This window comes from Coffea arabica, chromosome 3e (assembly GCF_036785885.1).
Source record: "Coffea arabica cultivar ET-39 chromosome 3e, Coffea Arabica ET-39 HiFi, whole genome shotgun sequence".
In the NCBI taxonomy this organism is placed as follows: domain Eukaryota; kingdom Viridiplantae; phylum Streptophyta; class Magnoliopsida; order Gentianales; family Rubiaceae; genus Coffea; species Coffea arabica.
This window is the reverse complement of record NC_092315.1, coordinates 12,175,227-12,201,812: the sequence shown is the minus strand read 5'-3', so window position 1 is coordinate 12,201,812 and position 26,586 is coordinate 12,175,227. Positions and strand designations below refer to the sequence as shown.

The 26,586-nt window shown below is 35.8% G+C and overlaps 3 protein-coding genes across 5 annotated transcripts; 1 reads left to right on the top strand and 2 right to left on the bottom strand.

The window, feature by feature from the left end:
• Positions 1-2,791: 2,791 nt before the first annotated feature.
• On the top strand, positions 2,792-6,184 carry LOC113734667 (uncharacterized). 2 transcript variants are annotated; one of them, XM_027261298.2, is made up of 3 exons: positions 2,792-3,095; positions 3,443-4,294; positions 5,471-6,184. In XM_027261298.2, the coding sequence occupies exons 2-3, from the start codon at positions 3,476-3,478 to the stop codon at positions 5,882-5,884; spliced, it is 1,233 nt and encodes a 410-aa protein (XP_027117099.2). In that variant the 5' UTR covers positions 2,792-3,095; positions 3,443-3,475; the 3' UTR covers positions 5,885-6,184. The 2 variants fall into 2 exon arrangements, with proteins under 2 accessions (XP_027117099.2, XP_027117098.2); XM_027261297.2 differs by having other exon boundaries at positions 2,793-3,095; positions 3,446-4,294.
• An 807-nt stretch (positions 6,185-6,991) lies between these two features.
• LOC113735279 (rho GDP-dissociation inhibitor 1) lies at positions 6,992-9,419 on the bottom strand. Its single transcript, XM_027262305.2, has 5 exons — positions 8,972-9,419; positions 8,781-8,844; positions 8,165-8,392; positions 7,943-8,067; positions 6,992-7,437 (listed from the first exon to the last, which is right to left on the bottom strand). Exons 1-5 carry the CDS (start codon positions 9,215-9,217, stop codon positions 7,357-7,359), a joined length of 744 nt encoding a protein of 247 aa, XP_027118106.2. The 5' UTR covers positions 9,218-9,419; the 3' UTR covers positions 6,992-7,356.
• A 433-nt stretch (positions 9,420-9,852) lies between these two features.
• On the bottom strand, positions 9,853-26,069 carry LOC113734666 (phosphoglucan, water dikinase, chloroplastic-like). Of its 2 annotated transcripts, XM_072084740.1 has the most exons (20): positions 25,985-26,052; positions 25,453-25,632; positions 24,262-24,880; positions 23,288-23,374; positions 23,073-23,204; positions 21,576-21,701; positions 21,309-21,487; positions 20,151-20,235; positions 19,120-19,287; positions 18,971-19,023; positions 16,910-17,118; positions 16,714-16,832; positions 16,295-16,365; positions 16,051-16,168; positions 14,087-14,173; positions 13,881-13,967; positions 13,710-13,786; positions 13,405-13,555; positions 13,193-13,304; positions 9,853-11,488 (listed from the first exon to the last, which is right to left on the bottom strand). In XM_072084740.1, the coding sequence occupies exons 2-20, from the start codon at positions 25,506-25,508 to the stop codon at positions 10,587-10,589; spliced, it is 3,438 nt and encodes a 1,145-aa protein (XP_071940841.1). In that variant the 5' UTR covers positions 25,509-25,632; positions 25,985-26,052; the 3' UTR covers positions 9,853-10,586. The 2 variants fall into 2 exon arrangements, with proteins under 2 accessions (XP_071940841.1, XP_027117097.2); XM_027261296.2 differs by having other exon boundaries at positions 25,453-26,069.
• Between the last annotated feature and the right edge of the window lie 517 nt (positions 26,070-26,586).

Below are 26,586 nucleotides of genomic sequence, written 5' to 3'. Positions count from 1 at the left end.
ATTATTATTAATACAAATTTATATATAAATTATTAGCATTTTATTAGCATTTGATGTTGTAATATGTATAATTTTAAATTATAGAAATTATATATATTACATATTTAATTATACTCATATATGGATCGAGCTTTAATTGAATTTGAATCTACTATGGTCCAATTTTGGTTCACATTTAGTTTGAGTTTAATATTTAGATTTAAGCTCTGTCCGACCCAATTAAAACTTAGATTCAGTGAACTTTTTTCTGATTGAATGGGTGGACTTTGGGTCAGTTTGATCTCATTGACAGTCCTAATCTACGTGGTATTGCTGTAAGTTTACTTAACAAATGAAATGGAGTTTATTAATAAGATTGTCTTGGTTTGAGTGTTGTGCAGTCGGATTAAGCATAGCTGCTGATAGTTTCGTGCTTTAATGTCTATTGTATTATGGTTATCGAATTGTTTTCTTTCAGTTAATTGTTGTAGTCTTTGAGCTTGAAGCTTGAGGTTGGAAGCTAATTTCTGGTTACACATGTTGCTTTACTTGATAGCCATAATTTAGATCTGCTGGATGCCACTTTTGCTAGTCATGATTAGATCTAATTAAAGGTGTCAATCACAATCTAATTATGTTGATTTGCCCATATTCGCTCACTAATAATTCATCTAAATCCGTCCATTTATTTTTAATTGGTTCAAATGGGTACTCAATTAAATACATTTAATTGGTGGGTAGTGGGTTGATTCGACTAGTTCATTTATACCTGTTTAAAAATAATTATACATTTAAATTCAATTTTTAGTGAGTGTTAAGTAAATAAATTTGAATTTTTATCAATCTAGTAACAATTAAATATTATTTCTTGTAAAACAACATTCGAAGAAATAAAAAAAATAACTAGAATTCTAAGTGATTTATAAATGGATAATTGAGTATACTCATATCTATCTATTAAATGAGCATAAATGAGTATCCATTTGTGTTCATTTATATGTTTATTCTTTGATAACAAAACATATTTCATTAACGACTAGAAATCATCCAACACGATTGACATACATAGTTGCTCTAATAGTAGATAAAAAGACTTGAAAAATTAAAAACAGATCTAAAAAGTATCATCAATTTAAAATCATTTTCTTGTTGAATAAATCATTATTCCTTCACTTTGTGCATGTTGCAATCATCAGATCTGCTAATCAATGGTTATAAGTTCCAATAAAGATAATGAGATCTGCCGATGGTGACCCAAATCTGAAATAAATTCATATCTGGCAACCAAATTTGAAATAAATTCAAATTTAAACAACAAAACAAGGGAAAATAGCATAAAATCTCACTAAGAATTCCTAGGAGAACAAAAATTTTCACTAGAAACCCTAAAAGAAACAGAGATCTCTCATTAAGAAAATTTGGGAGAGATTTTATTAGGAAAATAACAAAAACATAACCTATGGGAGGGAGATTCGTCAGGAAAGAAAAGGAGCAGTAGAGAGAAGTTGAAAAAGAGGAGCAGTAGAAAGAAGTTGGAGGGTTTGTTACTTGGCTTATTTATGTTCATTTATTTAAATAGACATAAATGAGTTGATTTAATTATATTCATTGTTCAATTATGACTCGCCTAAACTTGTTCGAATTATCCATTTTGATATCTCTAGATCTAAACACTTTTTTTTTTACATACATTAAATTGCTATAATACTTTTTTTAATCAAAACTCCAGAAAATAGCAATTAAAATGCGCTCTATTTTTTAAAGAGAAACTTAATGAAGTTCAAATACGATAACGTCCACAAATTATTTCAAGAAATGGATTGAAATGTCCAAGAGAAAGTGATAAATTTGAAAACACTCTTCGTGGATTCAAGAAATGGATAGAATACTATCGATGTGACGTGGCAAACCAACTAACACATTCGACTGTCACGCGTATTTACAATTACTAACCAAAACGACAACATCTTGATACACTATTTATCAAAACGACACAACTTAACTGACACATCAACAAGAATCTACCAAAGGAAATAGAATAGAGGAGAATCCGAAGCCAAAATTGAATTCCTAGCCACACTTGTTGAAATCGGCGATTTATTGGCGACCGATCTCAGTTCCTCGAAAGTCACTCGGTTCACAAGGAAATTGTACATCGATTATCATAAAGTAAACCCTAATCCCCAAATTTGATCATGCAACGACAATTTCCAAGTAAGGGGTTTTCTCCTTCTTTATTGAGTTATTATGTCGTTTTTTCTAATCAAAGTGCTAATCTAATATTATCAACTGATTAAAAAATTTTTTATGTTTTTTGTTAGAGAAGAAATTATTTTTCTGATAAACATGCGAAATATCTGTTGTTCATAATTTTCACTAAAAAAATACTAAAAATTAGGTATATATAAACTTGTTTGTGGTGTTCTCAAGTTGGTACAAAAGTTATTATTATTATTATAAAAAATAAGTTATTTTTATGATTATTATAATTTATTTAGAATTTTAAATATCTTAATATTTCTTGTCCAAACTGATTAAATAAAAACTACTAAAAGTTCTTTCAACTCTATTATCAATTTTTTAATTTCAATTAAAGAACCACATCGACCAAGTTTATCAAAATTAAGAAATAAAATTAATGTGCTGTGACAATTAAAAGTCTACAAGAAAAGGGTAAATTTACAATGAGATTATATTCTCTCTTTTTTTTCAAAAAAAAAAACACTATTATATTTTGAAGTGGGTTGTAAAAGTTAGAAAAAAAAATATCCAGGAGCCAAATGAGATTTTCCAAAGTTTAAAGGCGCCAGGTGATATTTCTATAAAAGGGGCGATTGCTTCTTTTCCTCCGTAGCCATCTCCTTCCCCGAGTCCGCCTTTCATTCTTCTTTCCTCCCTTTCCTCTCCAAATTTCACCGCCACGCCTGCATATAATATTAGTATATGAAAGCCTCCTCGTCTTCTTCGCCTCGCCCTTTTATTTTTCCTTCTCCTTCTCTTGAATCTCTGCCACCCACTTGCTGTTTAGTGAAAGAGTCTCCAAACAGAGAATTTTGGGTTAAAGATTGATCTGTTATTTCTGTCTTCCTGTACAATTTCTCATCAATTGGACACGGGTAAGTTTTTATTTTTTTAATTATGGAGTATTTTTAAAAATTTTATACCCTAAAAGCCTCTTAAAATCATGGTGTAAGCCTCCGTTCATGAGTCGATACGGGTTGACTCGGCCGACTCGGCCGCTCTTTTGAACCATGATTGTCACTTTGATACTTGTGAACTAAACTGTTTATGGATACCTTTTTCATCAATGGAGAGACTGCTAATGGGTTTATAGATTCAATTCCATATTTGTTACCAAGAATGTTTTTTTTATCTATATTTGTGTTGTCAATAACAGAAGGAAATAAAAAATTTTGGTTGGGTATTGTGTTCTAATTCAATGCCATTTTCATGATATCAAAAGCAGCCTAAAAGCATTTGGTTTGGGGGGTAATTAATGGACATACTGAAGCAGGAGTTACTGAAAAAGCGCCAGAGTTTAGCTGAAGAAACAGGCGGGAAAAAGTTCTTTAAGAGATCAGAAATAGAACAAAAACGGCTGCAGAAACTCCGAGAGGAAGAGAAGCGCGAAGCAGAAGCTAAAGCCCTCCGTCAGAAGCAGCAGAAGGAGCAAAATGAGGGCTCCAAATCCAACAGCTCATCCTCAAACCGTGACACAAAATCCGAGATCCCTGAATCCTCTAAAGCCTTAACTGACGAGCAAAAAATAGACGAGCTCAATCTCCCGAGGCAAGAGGTTATCCGCCGCCTTCGTTTTCTCAAGCAACCCGTGACTCTCTTTGGTGAGGATGATGAGGCGCGGCTTGATCGGTTAAGATTTGTGCTGAAAGCAGGATTATTTGAAGTTGATGATACTGATATGACGGATGGGCAGACAAATGACTTCTTGCGTGATATTGTCGAGTTGAAGAAGCGGCAGAGGAATGGAATTCTGAGTGATAGGAAGAGGAAGGCGACTCAGGATGCGAATGAGGACAAGGAAGGGGGAGGAGGAGATGACGATTTGAGTGGGGATGAGGCGTCCTCTGGTGCAGATCATGACAAGGATTTGAAGAGAATGAAGACAAATTTTGAGGAATTGTGCGAGGAGGATAAGATTTTGGTGTTTTTCAAGAAGTTGCTGAATGAATGGAACCAGGAGCTTGATGAGATGGGCGAGGCAGAGAAGAGGACGGCCAAGGGCAAGTCAATGGTTGCTACTTTTAAGCAGTGTGCTAGGTACTTGAATCCGTTGTTCAAGTTTTGCAGAAAAAAGGTGAGTTTGATGCTTTTCTTCCTTTACACTGTCAATATTTGTTCAATTTGTTCATTGGAGTAATTATATTGTGTATTTTGTAGTTGAAGCTTTGCAGGTGTTGTTATGTTTGGAACCTACGTTTTGTGCCTTTTCGTCTTCTATTGTTTGCTTGATTAAACCATTGGAAGGATACACTCTTTAATATTAACAAACCCCAGTCGGCTTACATTAAGAGACAACTGCCTTGAGCACTCTTGTATGGAGCCAAGAGAGGCTGATATGTTTTGTTATTCTGTGGAGATTTCTTTTGGTTGTCTTTGTGTTTTATATGATGGATAACTTAAGATGCATAATAAACTAACTAGTTCTTTGATGGCAAGCTTTTCCAACCATCTTGACAAAGATGTCTTAGAACGTGCTTAGTAGTTATTAGTTGCTGATGATTGTTTACTTCATGGGCTTGATTCGATTAGTCACTTACCTGCCTCTAGTGCTTACCATACTGACTGAAAATTCAAATCCATTGTAAGAGTAAATGATGTAGAAAAACAATATATCTGCCATTGTCTGTAAAAGACAAAGGTCTGTTATCACTTATGTTGTGACTAGTAATTAACATGTCAAATTTTGATTAACAGGACTCAGTTGAGAATGATCAACAGGTTTTCTTAAAAGCAGAGAAACTCAGTGTGGGTGCAATAGGCCAGCTGCACTTTTGAACATATTGAATGTTATAGTGCTAGATCAATCTCTTCAGAGCCTCTGCCTTTTTAGTTTCCCATTCTAGCCGTTTGCCTTTCTGGGCTGCTGTTTTCATGCATTAAATTCTTGTTTTGTCCTTATTTCTTTCTCAGAAATTCTTGCATGACTGTTCTTGTTTTGGCTGGTGGGGAAGGGGATAAGGTTGGTGAAACAGAAAGTATACAGCACGTCCCTGTATTAGTATTTTAAAATTTAGTTTGGCATGACCATGTATATTGTTTATGATTTTATTTGATAAATGCTAGCCTTACTAATGTGTATGTAATCCCTCTATCCAGAGGGATGGCATTGCAGTCTGTATATGGAGTAATTGTTACTGGAAATTTCCAATCCATCGGGTGAAAATTAGCTAAAAATGTTCTATGTTCTTTCAATATTCCTTGATGACTGCACTTTTACTATATTGTGATCATCAAACATTTATGGATATAGGTTCTTCCTGATGATATAAAACAAGCATTGATGCTGGTTGTTGACTGTTGCATGATGCGAGACTATCTAGCTGCAATGGATCACTACATTAAATTGGCCATTGGTAATGCACCCTGGCCTATTGGTGTTACTATGGTTGGTATTCATGAACGTTCAGCTCGTGAGAAAATTTATACCAATAGTGTGGCCCATATCATGAATGATGAAACAACACGCAAGTATTTGCAGTCTATTAAAAGATTGATGACATTCTGCCAACGTCGTTACCCCACTTTGCCTTCCAAAGCAGTTGAATTCAACAGTTTGGCAAATGGTAGTGACTTACAGTCTCTGCTAAGGGAGGAGAGGTCGTCTAGGGCAAATCACGAGCCAGAGGAAAGGCTTCAGTTGATGGCTGCTCCAAAGGACAGCTAGTTCAGACTCACAAATCTTAGTCATTGGTGGGCTCTGTTCTTTTATTCCTCGCTGTCTTATTCTAAGATTTACCCTGTCATTGAGCTAGTTTCCATAGTCAGGGATGTGAAATGACCGAGTGATAGTACATGGTACTTCTTATGCTTTCACCGTGACAATTTCTATCTTCAAGTATTGTAATCTGTACAACCTCTTAAAAAAAAAACAATTTCTGAGTCGGTTTACTTGATCATCCTGTAGCATCCATGTTCTCTATTCTTTACGAAGAAAAGTGACTAATATCTACTATTTTGTGCTTAATTATGAGCGGTAAATAGTCTTCTCTCTCATGATCTGCAGGAATTACATGCGAGTTTATAAAGTTTCCAAAATTGCTACACATGCATGTGTCATTTGCATGAACCGATAATGGACAAAAATGCTACTTATTGAGTGCGTGTTGCCCAACCGACGATATTCATATTTTTCTTGCATATTCAAGTATAAGCTCTTTTGTTTCAAAGAAGGGGAGGGCTGGAGTTATTAGACCTGAAGGGCGAGACCAGATTTCGGATAGCTTGGAGCTAAAGGTGTACTAAATTCCAAGAACATCTTAGTTTTGAAGTATTTGGTGCAAGAGTTGCTCATTATTTTATTTAAGATCTTGATATTAACGTTCTTATTGCTGTGGACCAGAACTGTAATGTAATGTTTGAGTTTTTAGTCACCTTTTGTAAGTTACTGTCAAGATACCTTGCCTTTGTGACGCTTGGGAGTAAAGTTTCACAGGAAAGGAATATGTTCTAATGAATCCGGCTGATGGATCCTGGGTTCGGTGTCTCTGTGTGACAGGAACACTGCAAACAGAGATCCATCAAGTCATGTCTTAGTCCTCTCAGTTTGGTCATGCCAGTTTCAGCATAAAGCAGTTTAGATCCAGTGGAAGCTTGCCGCTTGATTAGCTATAGTGATCATAGACAGAAGCAATTGATCTTTCTGCAGGTGATCAGTATCCAAATAAACTTTGATTCTGGTTGTAGGACAGATTGTTCCCTGCTTATCACATTCTCCTGTTTTCTTTCTCCAAGATTAATGGTCTTTTATTAACGAAAATAAAAACAAAAAATCTCTCCAGTGTAGCATTTCCTTGCGATTGAGTTGAAGAAGGGTAAATTATATACATGGCAGAATGATTCTGCAGGAGGGAAAAAACTATTGATCTCGGGATCTTATGGTAGTATTCTACTAAAATTGGATTATCTTGCTAATGAAAAGCAATATCATGTCATGAATTTTATTACATGTTAGCCAGAGCTTGATGGTCCTTCATCCTTCATTCAGAATGTGGATTGCATCTTTATTGACCATTCTCGTAGAGGACAATGGTATCTTCCAAAATTGGAAGAAACAGGCCTCGTGCAAGTCAACTAATCATCTGGGGTTGATTTTGTTCTTTACCATGAAGCACATCATACGTGCAAGAGCAGATAACCTCAAGAATCTGAGGGCCAAGTCTTCTGAATTTCGAAGTAGTATTTGATATCCAAATAGCAATTCTGATGATCATCAATAACCTGAAACAAGAGGCACCTCATTTAGACCGGAAAGGATATTGACATGAACAATAAATGCCTGAAACAACTGCCATCTCATTTAGGTCCTGTTTGATAAGACAATTCAGCACTTAAACTTAATAAATTCAGACTTTAACATATTCAGACCGTTAGATAACCAAAATTGAATATCTGAATTAATTAATAGGTACTGAATTTTCTAGGCAAAACTTGCTCCGAAAATTAAGTGATAACTTATTCACTTATCATTGAATGTAATATGCACTCAAATGTATTAGATTTAATACTTAACAATTCAATAATTTAATGGATTCAAATTTCAGATTTCAGACTTCAATTTTATCAAACACACCCTTAGACCGAAGAGGATGTTGACATGAACAATAAATGTACAGTGTTCGAATTTCGCATCCCAGTTATATAAGAAAATAATCTAGAGCATGCTTGCATGTAATTCTCCCGGGTCTCATTAAAGGTTTCTGAGTCCATACATAAATTGAATTACCTTGGTTCTTGCACAATACAAGCCCCTTACAAAGATACCGGAAGGTGCTGTATCTTCTTCTAATTCATAGGAATAAGGCTCTTCTTTTGGGCTGAATGATCCTAAACAAACTTCAGACTTGTCAACTGCAAGAAGAAGTATTTGTAGACTGATTAGCACAATAACATTATGAACACTTTGAGGAATTTTAATCAATCCTCTTAGGATGAAGATTTGTTATACCTCTCATTCCGGCTTTCCATAGAGTATTTACATATCTAAGGCCAGTAACAATCTTGTTAGAAACAATGAAGTTGAATCTGAGGCGGTATCGGCTTCCTTCTTTTAGGATGAAGAGCAAGGCCTTAGGACTTGAAGCAAATGGCTCTGACAAGACAATTTCTGGCCGGCCCCGGCACATGATCGAAATGCTTTTTATTTCCACCTCTGGAACTCGACTTACTGTTGTATCTGGTTGAAACTGGAGGTGATAAGTTTCTCAACAATTGTAGTTTATGCACGTAAAAGTAACCTCAATATAGCATCAATGCTTCCTTAAAACTCAAGTAAATGACTAGATGAAAAAAAAAATACATGATTGCTATGATTATTAAACTTTACACTATACGTTGCAATTAACACAGTAAATTGAGCCCATCATATTAGTTGTTTAACCAAACTTTCAAGATACACATAGGTGCACTGTAACTGTAGACTTTGAGATTTTCCTCAGGTTGCAAGATTGCCACCAATGTAATTGCTTATGGTAAAAGGAATCCGGATGTTATTGAGATTGCAGAATGAATCCTGATAATACATGAGTAAATATTGTAAGGATGAAAATATGTGGATGAAATACCTCCACGAATGTTTATCTGTGCAAGATGATGTTCTTTCCACGACTGCAGATGTCTCCCATTATTCTTCAATAACAGAAGATTCATTTGAAGCAATCAGAAAAATTTTCTTACGTCAAATAATCAAAACAACCAAAGAATTTGGAGAACAATAGAGGGAGAGATTTAGGATGAAGAGTTGAATGAGTTAAACCTTGTCCTTCTCTAGCGGCATCGAGGAAGAAACTTGTAATGCTTTATTACATTTTAATGAAAGATCATCATTCTCTCGCTCATCAATATCAACGTCACTTTTGCTTCCATTCTCCTCTGCTTCTTCTTGCTTGATCTGCTCATTTTTTATGCCCTTCTTCATCCTGCTTTGGTCATCATTCTCATTGAAAGGACTAACTCTAGCGCTGTGCTTGGATGGAGAAAGCGTTTCAACAGAGGCAGACATTCTTGTTATTTAACGATCACAAATTTTGGCTCGCAAAATTGGCAAGAAACAAGGGAGACAAAGGGCATCAAGGAGAAGAAAGAAGAGGAGAGAGGGGTTAGGCGGAGGAGTAGGAAGCTGGTATAATAAGGGGAAAAGAGAATGATATATAAAGGTTCTTGTATTTGGAAAAATGTGGTGGTTATGTGGTATTATTTTCCTCCTCGTACGGTTGCTACACGGAATATGCTAAATTGGGAAGATTGTACTCCATACATTTCTTGATTTAAATGGGAGGCTAAGCAAAAAAGGAGTCGTAGGGTTTTGATGGGCATAAGACTTAAAAGAGGGAGTCTGCTCAAGTATATGTGAAAAAGGAATCTCACTTGGTGCATCTAGTTCTCGAGTTTTTTTCCCCCTTGAATAAACATATATATGGATTCCATAGCAAGACAGTATAAGCAAATTATCTGTTATTTTTTGATATATTTGGTCTATATTTATGCATACCTCTTCTCTATAGTCTTCTAATTGATCTCATCATTTGTGGTGTAGCAAATATTTGTAAGAAAAATCCGTGAAAACATGGGACTAAACATTGGCTTCCAACAGTTATGTCCTCTAAATATTCCACAGCTCTGACTAAGTTTGGAGAATGATTAAAAAGTTCGAAATTCTATTAGGGGTGGTTTACAAGGCATTGGTTGGCCATTACAATGTATGGAGACCAGAATATCTGGTTTCTCAGTCAGTAGTATCTGGTTTCTTGGATGCTTTTCAAAAGCTCTACCCTCTGCTTTCAAGAAACGAAGAATGCTTGAGGAACCATGCACGTACACGCAGCCATTGAACATATTATTAGGATAAACAGACAGTAAAAGGTGAAAGGCAATCTAGCCACACTGCTTGATTCTCTGCTGTCACTACTGACAACTGCTCATGGACAAAGACATTGCACAGCATTTGAGAAACTAAGTACGTCTTAGAAGGGAAGACAAAAGCTTCCCCCATTATTCTGGATGGCTACAATATATATATATATATATATATATATATTTTGGTTCTCCCCTGGGCAGGGGAAGGGAAATTTTTAGAATGGTAATCTCTAGCACTATGGAGAAGGGATCTGGCCATTAGCTTCGTTATTCAGGATGAATGACCATTTTAACAGGCTTTGCACCTCTGCAAGAATCAGTATATAACAGCTCCAATCTGTGTGAAGCATTTTCATGGTTCCTTTCTCCCAAAAACTTCCATGTCCTGAGGAGCTTTATGACAACTGAACTCTTGGGAAAGACCTGAGGGTTAATGGCTCTCCAGCTCATGAGTAATAACTTGGTTATGACTCAACTCATTTCCAACAGCCCTCAGGAAGTAACAGGTTTAGCTTTTACTGGGGCTGAGGACGTGTCTGCACAATGTATATGTCCGTTCCCAGTAAACATCCTTCAACATCCTGGGGGCAACCAAATTTGCGCTCCAGGAAATACCCAACAGCTCCAAGCTGCTGACCAAGCTGTTGCCTAAAAACTGCATCAACTGTCAGTGGTTTTTGGCTGTAATCTACAGTTAAATGGAAAACTTCTCCATCAGCTGGCCCAGCACCACGAACCACCAATTCCTCACTAAAGTTAGCAAATGCTAATGTGCATACTAGGGCATCAAATTTCCCAGAAGACAAACGCCATGGAGTGCCTCGTGTACCAGATGCTAGAGTTTCCCCAAGCCCAGGAGCAATCTCAGCTGCAACAGAATTACGATCAAGATCTGTAGGGTTCAGCGTGTGGAGCACAAATGACAAGACTGGTGAAAGCATTTCTTGCACCAATACAGCCATCGCTGCTTGCTTCTGAGGCACACCAGCAGCTTTACGGCTCAAAACTGCTCTACGGGTGTATAATGAGGCCCAAACATGGCTAATGGCACGTCCAAAAATGAGTGGATTTGAAAGACCGACATTTGGAATTGACTCATAAAGTCCAGCAGCAGACATTCCAGCCAAGTCCTCAACATTGGCACTGGAGCGCACATATAATCGTGCATTGGCTGAAAATACTTTTCCTAAGCTTTCCACTATGCCTTTCGGGAGCTGCTGGGATGCAATCAGCTCTTGTAGTTCATTGCAGAGTTTGTCGAGTTCACCATGAATTTCAGCAGTTTCTATCTGATCCAAGAGAGACCTGAAAGTTTCAGTTGATTTGCTTTGTTCTAATGCCAGCTCCATTGAACCAAAAGGAATAACTGCTCCAGCAGGAACTTTAAATGCAGCTGATACCCCTTGGTCACTGTATACTGTCATTAAATGAGTTGCCAGCAAGAATATTAGCAAAATAAAATTCCCTTGAAACCAGCTTTCAAAACTACTATTTTGAAGCATATCATGCCTTTTGTTGGAGTCTCTTTAAAGCAACAAAAGAAACAAACTTATGTTGTATGTAATACTTAGTTTTAACCATAAGTTCAGTCATACGTCGTATTTCAAGTATGATACACTATGAAACTGCTGATGACCGAGTCATTTTCAGAGATGTTATTCAAACATCAATGTCACCTAATATAAGCATAAGAATTCAAGATGAAAACCTAAAGTACCACCATGCAACTTCCCACAATATGCTGGCATGAGAACTCAATGTCAAATGCAACTCAGCCACAGCATATCTACCATCTTTTTGGGAATAAGGGGTTCCAATTTGAATAAACTTCACTAAACAATATACTTGAGGAAAGAACCTTGAGGTCTTCATATCACATGCATACCATCCTGTATATTGGCACCTACATGTTTTGACCTCTAGCATTCAACAGAATACATGAGTAACAAGATAGAATGGAATTTTTACTTTTTTTTACCTCTTTAAGCTAGTAGGAACTGGCAAATCACTAATTTTTCGGTTGTTCTCTTGACTTAAGGCTGCCCAATTGTCAAACCACAATCTCTTTCCTTAGTTCTTTGAATGGTTGCCATGGATCTTGCTCTAACTATTATCAGATTTGCCCCAGTATTGGTGGTATGACATCATCAGTTCTCACTCCTTTAACAATTGCTAGCCACCAAAGGACCCAGACCAGCTCAAACAGTTTTCTTTTGATTAAAGTCTGTAATTCCAATTTTAGCTAACCTTTTCTACTGCAATTTATCCATCTGACAAAATCATGCTACACCATGTGTTTAACGTTCTTTCATTTGTTAGTGTGTGATTTCCTTGTCTATGTTCCATTATTTTTGTCATCCACATCAATGACACAAAGTTTTAGGAAGCTAGTCAAAATCACCAACATTGTCCCCTCCTATGGAACAGCTCAGCTTGTCCTCTTGTGCGTACAGCAAATAAGGTACTTCGATTTTTTAAAAGGGGCAAAGCTGGAAAGTAACCTTCTAAGACATCCACTTATAGCAAGGTTACATCCTTTCCGTGAGAATATAAATGGAGTGCAGGGACTGCAAACATACTCCTCCATGCTAACATTTCCTCAAACCTCAAATCTCAAATCTCTGAAGTCTCTGCTTTAATCTGAAGATGGCACCAAGGAGAACCTGATCTAGTTTGTTTCATTATACCATCTCAACTAATGCACAGTGTGCTAATTTTAACTAATTTTCCTTTTCATGGAACTATTGTAAATTTAAATAATGAGCACAAGATAGAAGTTTTTGTCATGGAAGTTGGCACGAGCATGTTATCCTTGAGAATTTGGTCTATCCATAATAAACTTTTGGTGACTACTGAAGTTAGTCTCCGTTAAAGTGATCCTCAAAGCTTCAAAAAAAGGGAAAATTTAGAAGAGGAGGAAGATTAGACGACAAGTAAAAGAAGGCCACTGAAGTAAAAGACAAGAAGGCTGGGTGGAAGAATGAATATGAAAAGAAAGAAGGGGCTAAGGACACAACCCAAGTCATGAGGTGCAGCCAATGGTATTGATACAAAGTTTTGAACTAAACCATACTAAATCTGAAGAATAACATCATAAATTTTTGTGAAAAACAACTGCTACCTTTCTCAGAAGCTGCTGACAAGGAAGCTAGATGAGAACAGGTTGCAGCTTTTGCACCAGAATTTTGTAAATCTGCATCAGACAGTAGCAGAATGCCACCACTTGCTAGCACCTAAAAGGACCACCACCTTTTAATACTAGTAGAAAATTGATAGCTATAAGATAATACATGGGCATAGCAGATGGTAAATTAGTGGAGAAAACTTTTTTACCTTGCTGGACTCCATGTTCATCTGTGAAGAATCACTGTTTGAGGTGCTTCCAACAGTGGATGAAAAAGGAGGAGAAGATTTAGCAGGAGATTCACCAGTTTTTTGCTTGGATGATGGAGACAATTTGACACCCTCTGATGATGCCTCCAGCCTATAAGAAGATTAAAAAGTAAATCTTAGGAAACAGTGACAAGAAAAGAATGCATTTCAAAATGATGCGCATGATAGATAATGTTATAAGCCAAAAAAAAAACATATGAATACAGTCAAATTGTGTGTGATGAGACTACAAAGTTAAAGCTAACCTGACATATTTTCCATTCATATCTTTTATATCAGTAACTTTATCATCATCATCGCACGTCACAAATACAACCTTCTCCTGCATTTTCATTAAGTAATCCACTAGGCAATTAAAATGAGATTTCACCTCAAAGAATGAACTAGACAGGAAAAGGGGAGAATCTTAGACTTACTTGCCGGGCCCTTACACCTAGATGAGATAAATGAGGCAACTCTTGCAAAAGTACAATCCCAGCTATGTTACTCCCAGTAGCTGTCACCTGTCAGATGATGCAAAACTTATGTTTCGTGTTGAATAATTCAGAGGATAAGTTGATCTATATTGATGATGCAACAATAAGTACTTGAGTAAACAATTGTGATATAAGAACTGTCCAACCTCTTCATCTCCATCAGCCCTGTTAACCACAAGAATAACAGGCCCTTCTACTGATGAGGGCAGTGTCCCAGGGACAATGTTGTCCACCTAATATAAAACTAGTCAGAATAAACATATTTTACTCATCAAAAGCAGCACAAACACAAGAAACTCCATTTTGTCTTGTTCATATGCATATCACGCATTGACTTTCTTTGGTGAAGCATTCATTAGACAAAATGATTCCATTCTCCAATGCAGTTCCAGGAGCATAGTGCACAAAGCATAGAAGCTGAGAGTCATATCAAGTTCACCAGTTACCAAGACAATATTTCCCTAATCTTAGCTCCACTAGGAAAGAGCACCATGTCTATATTGCAATTACTGGTACATGTATATGCAAATGCATGTTAGTGTGCGCAATTACTTTTTTATGTTATCATACAAGTATGCATAATCAGCAGTCTTTGGGGATCAAACAGGTTCCTGAATGAGCCTCACAATGGAAATGTAAGACCTACTTAATTCCTGTTTCACGTAGCTTTGTTGTAACAAGGAACCCAAAGTGTAAGTACACCAGGTGGTTCTGCCTAATGCAAGTATGGGTGAGATAACAATCAATAGCAGCATGTACGCAACACATCATAACAGATTTACGAGAGGAATCAAACAATGATAACTAAATTGACATCGATTGTGATCTATTTGTGTTCCTTGGAACATTTTCTAATGATTCTTAAATTAAGCTGTCACAAAAACACCAAGTCTCTGATCTGCAGAAAACGAGCATGTAATGGAAGGGCTTGCATCAGTAGAAAGAGCAGTGTGTTTTACCCTGATACTGTTCAAAGCAATTGTATTGCTTTACCATAAATAGGATCCAGATAACTCAAAGATTGTCAAGTCTCGCAGCTTGCATCCGTTGCACAGTAAATAAATATGATCAAAATATTTTATTTTAATAATTTAGGGTTCCCTCACCATAAGTTTGCACAATCATGCGACTATCTTACAATTTTGATCATGCTGAGCATAGCAGGTTTGTGACAACCTGAAAACATACTTGAAAAGGATACGTACACATGTTCCCATGTCAAGTAAACATCAAGATATGTTCAACAGTTTTAACTACGAAAATATATGTTTAAGGGCATAGTTTCTCAATATTATTATTTAAGAATGATGAAAGCCACATCAGACATTAACACTTTTCCAACCATATTAACCAACAATTAGAAACTCCATTATTGTGCAAAGCAATCAATTTTTTAGTGATAGGAATGAAAACAAACATAAATGCACTTATGCACTAATTTAAGTTTTTTGCATCCATATGCACATGTAATTCTGCATAAGTCAACTTTTGGACAGGAAAATGTCATTCACCATAATTACAAAAAGGTTTAGATATTTGCTCTAGTTCTTAAAAGATTCTTCTTTCCCCACCTTAGAGAAGTTGCTAAAACTTTTAAATGAAAGGCATCCATTAAACATTTCAGAAAAGTAAAAGCTTATCTGAAAATTTTTCAGAGGTGCCAATGGAAACAACTTAATATCTAAAATCAAATGTAGAGAACATCTGAAGAAAACTTTTGGCTTGATCAGCTTAGGAAGCAGTAGGAGTCGTCTAGATATATTCTGAAGCACAATGCCATAGGTCCTTTATCTATAGAAACTATCTAGATGAATTGACAGATTTCATCCTCAGCCAACTGCCTTTTATCTAAAAGAACGTAGACAGTATAATTTCATAATCTGAGAAAGCTGAAGTACCCTGTTGCGTTGAGCTGTTCAAATATGTACTAAAGTCGTAAAATTGCCACAAAGAACAGGCATCAGTGCTTCTAAACAGGAGTCCAATGACATCTAACATGTATTTTGCTCTGACCTTGGCACCATGTCATATCAAATCCTCTCCAAACTTCCCTAGGTCTCCAATAATATGGTATCTAACAGAAGTATCTAAACAGCATAAATTAAACTACCTGCACCAGCACACCAGAGGCATCTCCAGGAACAACCACATCCCAACCCTCTGAACCAAGAGTGCTTCTAACAGCTTTTGAAAGAAGAGTACAAAGTTTTGAAACCTGAAAAATTACACTGCAAATGACATTTTACACTTACATGTTAGATGGAAAAGTTTGATTACAATGATCAAGATATATTCAAAGAAACATGCATGAGAGTATGATTCAAAGGTCAATTGGAGAGCAAACACAATTATACCCTGCACGAATCTCAGCTTCTGTGTACGTTCTAACGCTGTTTTCAGGGATCCCCAATGCTTTTCCAAGTATCTGCAAGGACATGAACTTAATAAAGTCCTAAAAGATTAATCTCTTTTTTTTTTATGTCTAAGAGATTAGTCTAATTACACCACACTCTTACAGTAATGGAAAACCATATCTCTACCAAGAAATTCCAGTATTTAAACCCTTGCATCACATATGAAGTTCTCATAGCTCATCCAAAACATGGCAAGAATTTTTATTTAGAACAACAGGACAGAGCTTATAAACCAGAGATATATATATTAAACCATGATTAAAATCCTACCAACACTATTTGCACTATCTGAAACAAGTGGATATGAAGAATAAATCAGAATGTGCAGAATTTTCAGCAGACCACCATTTAAGTTTTACCTGGACTTTCTGAGGAAATATCTGAAGGACAGCCTCAGAATATTCATCAGCCAATCTTCTGCATCTATCAATAGTTGCCTTAAGCCTCAATGCCCAAATAGTCTTACCATTTTCACCACCTTTATTAGATAAGCATAAGTTTCTTAGCAAGGGACTTAAAAGTACAAAAGAATAATAACCTAATGGAAATAAGTACCTTCTCTTTCTGGAAGGCCTCTTGCTTTCCATGCCATGAGTTCATTTCCAATTGCTCTACATTCATCTGGCTTCCAACCAGAAAGACCCAGCTGATGGATACCAACAGATAGCACTGTAAGTGGATCATTCCAAGAGCTGATATTGTTAGAGTCCACGTTCCTTGAAAGTTGATGAGCTCCTCCCAAGTTTTCAAGTGCATTGAGATACCTACAAACCATATCCACTAAACATTTATCTTTCAACAGATGGAGAATCCACTGCAGTTGCAGGATTTAAAACAGGACATTTGGCAAGCTTAAATTAGTTGTCTACTTAACTCGAAAAGCACAAAATTTTCATATTCACAGAGTGACTACCTCAATGGTAGTTTGTGAACCAAAAAGTTTCCAATGAAAGTCAAACATTTTCAAAATTTCGTAAGATGACTGAAAACCAATCATTAGAATCATTGCCCATTATCGCCAATTGAAAGTTTAACCACAAGTTTTGATCAAACTATCAAGGTGAAAAGAAATAGAAATCGGACAAGAGTCTGTTTTCGGTTTACATAGAGTAGATGCTATTGAGAACTTTGTCCTTTGCTTTGGTGTGTTCCAAGAATTCAACAAGCTTTGCCTCTTGGCTGATTTTTAATCATCAATTATACAGCATGCCAGACACTAATACCAAATAAGAGCTTAAAATCAGAATTTTCTCAAGGTTTGCACTGCTTATTATGAGTGTTTTCCTTCCATCGATTCCAATCATCAATTTTCAAAATAAAAGGTTCAAATGCACAAGCAAAAATGAATTCAAACGTATCACCATGACAACAATTTGAAGAAGGATTTTTGAAAATGAATGGTGCACCAAACAAATTTAAATGACTGTCAAATGACATTATAGCCAGTGTGAACGCAATGATACAAGCATAGGGACAATCCAACAAACAATCCTCGGAAGGATGAGATGAAGAATATTACAGAAAACTGAGTTTTCCTTCTTTAGAATTGGTGTTGGTACACCTCCCTTACATGGTGAAGAAACAAAAGACAGTTTACAAAAGTTCTTGTGCAAAATTTATAGCACTTTATAACTGTGTTTATTGCATCAACCATAATTCTAAATATTATATTTTGCTCGCAATTATTTGTACAACTGCAGTTAGCACATGTTCATCTAGAGCAGGCAATGTGATGTCTCCTTTCCACTTCATTGTGTGGAGAAAGAGTTATATATAGCCATAAACTTTTAGACAAGGACCTTTTGCTTTAGATGTAATCCAATATCACCAGTCAATTTACACTTCTTTCCTTTATCCAATGAAAACAGGCTACACCAATTAATTTGATAATCTTCCAGATTTTACTTATCTTTTAATCTGATTATCATGCAGTATGAGGATGTCACGTGGGAAATACTGCACTTTCTACTATGAATACCTCGTAAAAGCAACAAGTAGGATTCCATGCATTACCCCAAAGGAACAAGAAACTGAAATTGCGATTATATGGCTTATTGTGGAAATCTTGGGACAGAAAATTGAAATGGGAAAGAGAAAGGGATGCACCTCAGTGGATAAATCGAAGACCCAAACACAATCAGCCAACAGTATAGGTAAATGTACATGACAGGTAGAAGTCCCTAATAAAATAAAAAAATTTGTAATGGATAGCTATATCTCTGCATCTTCTCACAAGACAGTCGTACAGAGTCTCAAAAGGCAAAGGCCTCAAATGAATGTAAGAAATGCAACGTACAATTTGGTTTGACAAAATACTCAATATCTAAGAATTTCAATAAAATCATAAACCAACCACTAGAAGCAAGAACATGATTTTCAGAAACCAACCCAGAACTTCAGCTCCTAAAAAGATGAATTCCAAAGGCACTTTTTCTTATCAGATTAGGAGGAAAACAAGTAAGTACAAACAATCAACTTAGCCTTGTCTTTCAAATTTATTAGCAGCAAATGTCCCCAGTATTGCATTGTGGAAAATATTATAAGAATATCAAATTTATTACCATAGTTTTAGCAGAGGAATAGATAGTCTAGAATACGCAAGAAAAGTAGGTTCACCTGCTTAAAAGAACAAAAGCATAGTCTTCAAGCCCGATTTCAGAAAGACGCCACTAACAAAACAAGATCAATTGTGGAGTTTAGAGGATCAATTTCTGTTAAATTTTTCCTAGTGACTAAGAAGAAACAAAAATGCGAAGTAATCTTACCTTTTGGCGCATTGCTATTGCAGCATCAGGAGCATCATTTCGAAGACCACTTTTAAGACCCTTTACTATCACTTCACGAATGCTGTTTAGAGAATGAATTGTTTGGACCAACAGTCCCACCACATCATTGTCTGAAACATTACTTGTTTCATTTAAATTATCCAAGCCCTAGAAGCAAAGAAATAAATGCAAACGTTTTACTCCAATCATATGTTGGACAGGTGCTCTTCCTCAATAATTAAGTCATAATTCCAAACCGCAATTCCTAACATCTTCATATTCTGTTCTTAATGCCTTTCAAAGGAAGGACATTTCACAAAGCACTGAACTTCTCAAAAGTCAAGACTCATAAACTCTTCAATTGCCATAAACTGAGTATATAGTTGAAGCAACAGACATTATGGATTACATACGTTCACACATTCCAGAAACACTGGTAATTTTATTTTTTCTTTCTCTTCTAATAAATAGTCTTCCTACTTCTTAAGCAACAAAGATGAAATCGGTATCTTAAGGAGAGTTGCATGTCAGCAAAAAAAAAAACCCATTTTTTCGAGGTTATGATTTTGCACTTAATCAGTTTCCTATCCTCAATAGGTTATAAACCAGTTCTAATTCATGAAACGACTTCTGACTACATCGGACCAGCTAAAAAGAATTACTGGATTAGTAGGGTGTTGAACTCTCTCTTTGCCATCTACACATCGATACCAAGAAAAACACAGATAAAACAGGATATAATAACTCGTTTACAATAAGCACACTATAAACACACTCCTCTCATGCTCCAACTTCAACCAGTACTTTTCCTTTCACACTATAAATGTCTATCATGTCTAACCTCAGGTGAATTCCTAAAGAAAAAGCTGGGAACCTAGAAAATTCATGCATTAATAAGACTTATTGCTAATAGTCAATGATTGGTTTTCATCATGCAACATTCATGTACAGAGTCTAAATAGTTGTCAAATCCTACCAGAAAAATTCATAAATGTAATATGTAAATGCTTATGAAGTATAAAAAGAAGTACCTTCTTTGATTCAATAAAGTTTGACAGAGTTGATAAACCTTTTTCATCCAGTGATTCCTTGATAGCATCCAGCTGTTCTTCGAGACTGGAACATTACAAGCACACTTTAAACTTCAGCTTGAATTACAATAAAGGAAGCTGATAAAAACAAGCGCCCTCTTAAAATAATTTCAAAACATTAAATACAGGAAGCTTCAACTAAATCTGTTTTTGTAAACCAAGATTATTTCACTTTAACAAAGTTTTTTTTCAGCAGAGCATAAAACCAACTCCTAAAAGACCAAATACAACAGGCTGTAGAAATATTGTGATGTAAACAGGAAGGCTTCTCCACAAACTTTCCCAAACCCCCTTTCTCACAAAACGAAAAGAAATGAGATGGTTTTTCCTTCAGTAAATCAAGAATGAATTGAAAGCAAATCATTCGGTTGTGCAGTGGCTGCCACAGTAGCATTAAAACCTTCCTTTTTCCGCTCTCACACTTTTCCTTAGCAATTGCTTTTTCATATCATTTTCTGTTTCATTTGCTATTTGCATTCTCATATACTAATTCTCAATGGATTTGATCAATGTCTACAGCATAAAGAAAAAAATTTCAATTAGTTGCACTCCTTCAAACAAAAGTAATATACACCAAGGTTGATGGTCAGGTTGAGCTATACTCAAGAACCACAACCACAAGAAGTTTCCATGATATAGATCAAAGTTTAAAAGAGAAAGGGTTCATCAGTTTGTGCACAGTATTGGGTACCAAATCTAATGGTCAGGCTTGGATTTACTTGAAACCACAACTTAAGGCTTGGCTACATAGAAATTTAGAAAGGCAAAGAACACTTATTAGTATGAAAGACTTGATGCACAATTTTGGATACTGAATATAACATGCACTCCATAACACTTGCCCATTGAGGCATTCCAATCACATTATCTTTCCACATCCAAAAAGTTTACTTAAACTTTGTGCAAAAGCAAAGGTGACAGTGTCTTTGGGATAGAGGTGTCTTACTCATATAGGCAAAGGATTATTACTGCAGTTCATAATCTAATCTATATTTTGGAAAAGATGAAAGAGACAAGACAAGATATAGCTAAACATCGTCAAAGCAGAACATATTATGCTAGAAGATGGTCCTGTGTAATTTGTGGCATATACCAGACCTTCCAGCATTAAAGAAATCTTTGAGCTCACGATGGAAGATCTTAAATTGTTCGACAAATGCTTCATTGTACTCCCCAGGGTTCTTCGTAACTTTCTCAAGCATCACTTCTGTGGCAACCAGATCTTCAGGACCAGCATTTCGATGAAGTTTGTTTTGTATTGTATGCTTGATTTCTTGCTGTATTGCAGTCAGAGAATCAAAAAATAATCCAATATTGGAAAGAATAAAAGCACTAGAAAAGTACAGCAGAAGAGTTCAGCTATACCTTGAGCTCATGAGGGATATCATTCCGATGTGCAATATCCCTAATTCGTGTTAGAGGAACAGATGTGGTGAATTCTGCCTTGAAAGAGGGTAAACATGCATGAATCTTGCGGATGACAAGAATTTCCTGCATGAGATGCCACTTGGAAAATAGTATCACAAGAAAAAAAGAAAAAAAATCTCAAGTATGCAAAACCTGAACAGAAGACAAATCAAGAGGAAGAGATATCATCTACTCACTGACATAGAAGGAAAAAGGGGATAAACATAGAAGTTATTCTCAACGAAGTTAGCTTAAGTTTTTCCTTTCAGTACTTGCTACCCGTGTTACAGGATTAAATCAGCAGCATCAATTCAATTACAAATACAAGCAAGACTCCAGAAACAATGTCCAGAAATTAACATCTTCTGAGTAATTAAAAAATTTCCAAGAAAACAAGTTCAATCTAAGCCCAAATATGAATTTGAATTCAATATTCAACAATTTTTTAGAAGATACTCATGGCATTGATCATTCGACCTAATATCCTCATTAGAATGATATAGAGTAAATGGAAACCTCATCTTAGATGTAATACTAACCAAGCACCTTGATCCAAAAAGCAAACATGCATAAGATTCCCATGCTCTATTTTTGAAATATTATAGAAACTTTCTCAACAATAAAACTAATTTTGGCCTGTATTCCTGTTGGAAGGATAAGTATACAGGTGCAGTAGCAATTTCTTACAGCTTTACTATACATCATAAGGATTAACTGTGATTCCCAACAGTGAGGTTTACCCTAACGACAACAGTTCCAGAACCCTTGTTTCTGACCTTTCCCATTTGACAATTCAAATTCTGCTCAGATTAAGGACGTCGATAGAAAAGTCAGTTTCTTAACATTTGGCTGTTACTACTAACTGCAGTTGCTTTGCATCACCATTGTCCTAGTAAGAGAACTTCCGATAACATCAAACTTTTTACAACTGTTAAGAGATATTAACATCGAGAGGTTTTGTAGTTTGATATGCAACACAAAAGGAAGCAATTGAAAGTTACTCTAAAGTCAGAGTTGGAAAATGATGTCTAAGTGTCTCTCACAAACTGCAGCATTTAACTTGCTTCCTTGACATATTGCCCATGATTATAGACATTGTACAAGAGATAGTAATCAAGTATAATGGAAGTTGCAAAAAAGCAAAATGCAATCAAACAGTAAAATAGATATACTGCAGGAATTTTATAGGGAGTAACAAAAAGAAAAATTAAATGAGGATTTGCATAAAGTGTCAAATTACTCTGGTCTATAACATAAGAACCACAAGAGAATACTAAGGATTCACCAAAAGTTACAAAACTATTGAGCACTTTAGCAAGAGGAATAAGAAAGTAGTGAGCTTTAAATGCGAGTTTAATCATCCTATATTAGTTCCCAATTAAAAGTACTCTTATGCTAGACAAAAAATGAACATCATAAATCTGGGAGGATATACACTGAAATGTTTATAACTACCTGAGGAGAAGTGTCTTTCCCATAGGAAATCCTCTCTAGTTCACGAAATATAAGCCTGGAAATCTCAGCATGCCTATTAGGCCGATGATGACCCCCATCTTCAAAGCAAGGAATTTGCCCCGTGTTTATCCACTGAATACATATAGTGAGATTAGCGAGCAACAAACAAATTCAACTGGACTAAGAAACTACTGCTCAATAAAACATCAAAACACCTTCAAATAGATAGCTGAATATGCAAGAGCCTCCAAGCGATGCCCACTCTCAATATTTCCAACCACAATTTCACGGACGACTTCAAGCTATAGCAAGTAAAGAAACACAAATAACAGTGTCAGACCCAAAAAAGCTTTTTATGCAAATAAAAGAAGGAGAACGCAGGAAGATAATACAAGAGGGAGAAACTTCAACTGAAAACAAATGCCCTCAATTAGCAAGATTCCAATCTAAGGTGTCTTGGATATAAAAACGTGCTATTTACCTTTTCCTTTGATCAAATGTTATTATATTTTGATGAAAATATGTTCTTCAATGTGTAGTGTCGCTATAGTCGTACACTTCTTCATTCAATAATTCTCACAACCAAGGAACAAAAAAGAAAAAGACAAAAAATGCACTAAATACAAACTCTCACTAGCTGTTTCTCCCGAGTAAGCTCTTGATACTACTGACATCTTAGAAACGTACTTACTTTTAGTTGCCTTTTCAAGTTTAACCTCAATTTAAATAATTTCTTGTCTTTTGATGCATAAAAATGGAATTACAAGAATTTAAATTGACTAAATTACATTTTCTCTCCATATTGTCTTTTTTAGATAAAACTAAAGGTGCAATGTTTATTGATTACCCAAAGTTGCGTCAGAGAAGTCTTTACATCTCACAAAGTTGGTCTGAGTAGTTGATTGCCTATTTTCCGATTCTATTTACAGTGTATTTGGCATTATACTCTAATTACCTTCTTATCACTAGTAGATGTGAAAAGAACATCTCTTGCGGAAACTTTTCAGAATATAGATAAAGTGATACTTATCAACTTTTTCCAGCTCAAGACTCAAAGCAAGATGAAAAAAGCAGGGATAACATGGAACACACTAACTAGAGGCACTAGAATTAGGCCGATATACGGATGTACATATGCAAAGAGATTAATGTTATATTATCAGGAAAGGGCAATTTGCCAGTGTCTCACCTTCCTCCACCAGTTCCTTGAATTCTTGTCACCTTCTACCAACTTTAGGGCAATTCCTTCAAGACCAGATATATCCCACTTCCGCTCCTTCTCAATGTTGAGCTGCTCCTTTGAACGTACAAAAGATACAACCTTCCCTTGCCATTGTTCAACGAGAGGACTTGCCACAATCTCTGTGTCAGCCACATCATCAGCAACTGCAGAACCATTACCAGTTGCACCAACACCTCCCTCCTCCTCCTCCTTTTCCAAGTCCAATGGCAGAAATTCCACAGCTTCACCTGTCCTGTCCCAATGAAAAACCGTTTTGAAACTTCCTCCTTCTGGTAGCATTAATACCCGATTATCCCCACTCTCCCAGGCACGACTCTTGTCCTTCCTCACAATTACAAATTTGCACTCAACAGGCTCACCCCCTTTTAATTCCAATTCACAAACCCATCCATCTTCTGTCCAATCCATCATTAATTCTTTCTTCCATGAACCTAGTTCTTTTGCTGACCCTAAAAGTGCAATGTGCTCCCCAAATTCAACTTGGTGATTAAGCAAAACTTTCATCAGCACTTTTTCTTGGCCTTGCCTAGATTGCTTTGTCTTCTTCTGTTTCTTCTCTTCTTTCCTGTAAAATCAGTTCTAAATATTTAACAAGTGCTTCTTTGTTGCTTTGCACATTTTCCCCGGGCACCTCTATGATATATCAGTAATCAAAATATTTAATTGGCAACCATCCTTACGATACTCAATTCGTTATTAACATAGATAAAGACACGTTCATAAATATTTTTGTGGACTCAAAAGGCTAGCCAGTGCAGTACATACCATTACACATGTAATGCCAATATAATTGCCTCTTGCAGCCACAGAATCAGTGCAAAATCCCAATAAATCTCAGAGAAAATAAAAGGTAAAGCAATTAAAAGAATTAATTTTTTTTTACCAATTTCATAACAATGCTGCCACCCTTTTTGATCCTTCAAATTCATTACCTACTAAAGCTCAAAAAGAAAAAGGATTCAGCTATACTTGCAAGATTCTGATTCAGAAATTTAACTGATATAAACACTTCATTTCTACCCAAAAAAAAGGGAAATGCCTAATGCTTAGAAGTACCAAGCACCCAGTAGGAAAAATAATATACATAAACACATTAACAAAATTAATCAAAACAAAAAAACTTCTGTACAAAATCACCTGCTCGTTTCAACTGAAGAGACCCCAGATAGAATTCTAGACGACCTTTTATCCATGGGGAAACCGAAGTTCCTATCGACCCCTGAAATCAACAAAGATGGCTTCAAGAACTTCAAAAGCTGCAAGCTTTTCGGCCCCTCCAGCTTCCTCTGCTGTTGAGCAAATTTGAATTGCCTTCTCCTATTTGAACCAGAACAAGATGAAAAAGGAACAGAATTGCAGTGCAAAACACGCATAGAATCCATTCCAAACTCCACAATCACTACAAACACAGTTTATTCAGCGGTAAAATCAACGACCCTTTTGAGATAATAGAGTATCAGAAAAGCTCCTGATCAAGATTCTCGACTTTTTTTTATGGGGATATTAGTACTTTTGAGTAGTAGTATTATTCTTTGAGTGATGAAGTGAGAAAAGGTGGAAGTACAGTACAAATACCCATGAGGGATGTGGGGTGGTAATCAATAATGTGAATGATTATTGGAGTTGGATGGAAGTTCTTGGAACTTGGAAGAGTTGAGAGTCTCGAGACCTGTGACTGCGAGAGAGTGACAGACGAACGTGATCAAATGCGTGGAGTTGATGGAAGTTGTTGGAAGCTTTTGATTGATTGTATGTTTACTTAAGGGGGGCTGGAGGAGGACCCTTCATTTGTGGATATTATACGTAGTAGAAGTATGAAATTTGGTAAAGAAAAATTTCTTTACGAGCTTATTATCACTTTATCTTTTGAACTATATTACTATTATCAGTTTACTCCTTAATATTATTATTTTTTAGTCATTTCATTCCATAAATAATTTAATTTAAAATATTAAAAAATTTTGTACAAAAGTACCATTTTATTCTATAGTATTACTATATTGTTATTATCACTTTATCCTTTTAAATTATAGTAATACAATCACTTTAATCCCTAACATTATTTTCTATATATTTTACCTCATTATTAATCTAACCAGTATGGTAAAATTTTTTTAAATGTATTTACCTATTTTTATATATAATTTAAAATGAAAAAGTTGAAATGGTTATTCTTCCTTTCATTTTCATTTTAAGAGATCAAAAAATATAAAAATAAAAGGGTTTTCTCAAATTTCTTCTTACACACTTATTAAAACTAGAAAAAGAAAA

Coding starts and splice junctions, on each gene's coding strand:
- LOC113734666 (XM_027261296.2), bottom strand. CDS start 25,697: ATGGATTCTATGCGTGTTTTGCACTGCAATTCTGTTCCTTTTTCATCT. Junction 24,881..25,452: donor TCTTCAGTTGAAACGAGCAG/GTGATTTTGTAC, acceptor CTGATTTTACAG/GAAAGAAGAGAAGAAACAGA. Junction 13,968..14,086: donor GGGCTGATGGAGATGAAGAG/GTTGGACAGTTC, acceptor ATCATCTGACAG/GTGACAGCTACTGGGAGTAA.
- LOC113734667 (XM_027261298.2), top strand. CDS start 3,476: ATGGACATACTGAAGCAGGAGTTACTGAAAAAGCGCCAGAGTTTAGCT. Junction 4,295..5,470: donor TCAAGTTTTGCAGAAAAAAG/GTGAGTTTGATG, acceptor TTATGGATATAG/GTTCTTCCTGATGATATAAA.
- LOC113735279 (XM_027262305.2), bottom strand. CDS start 9,217: ATGTCTGCCTCTGTTGAAACGCTTTCTCCATCCAAGCACAGCGCTAGA. Junction 8,393..8,780: donor ACAGATAAACATTCGTGGAG/GTATTTCATCCA, acceptor AGTTTCAACCAG/ATACAACAGTAAGTCGAGTT. Junction 8,068..8,164: donor ATGGAAAGCCGGAATGAGAG/GTATAACAAATC, acceptor TTCTTCTTGCAG/TTGACAAGTCTGAAGTTTGT.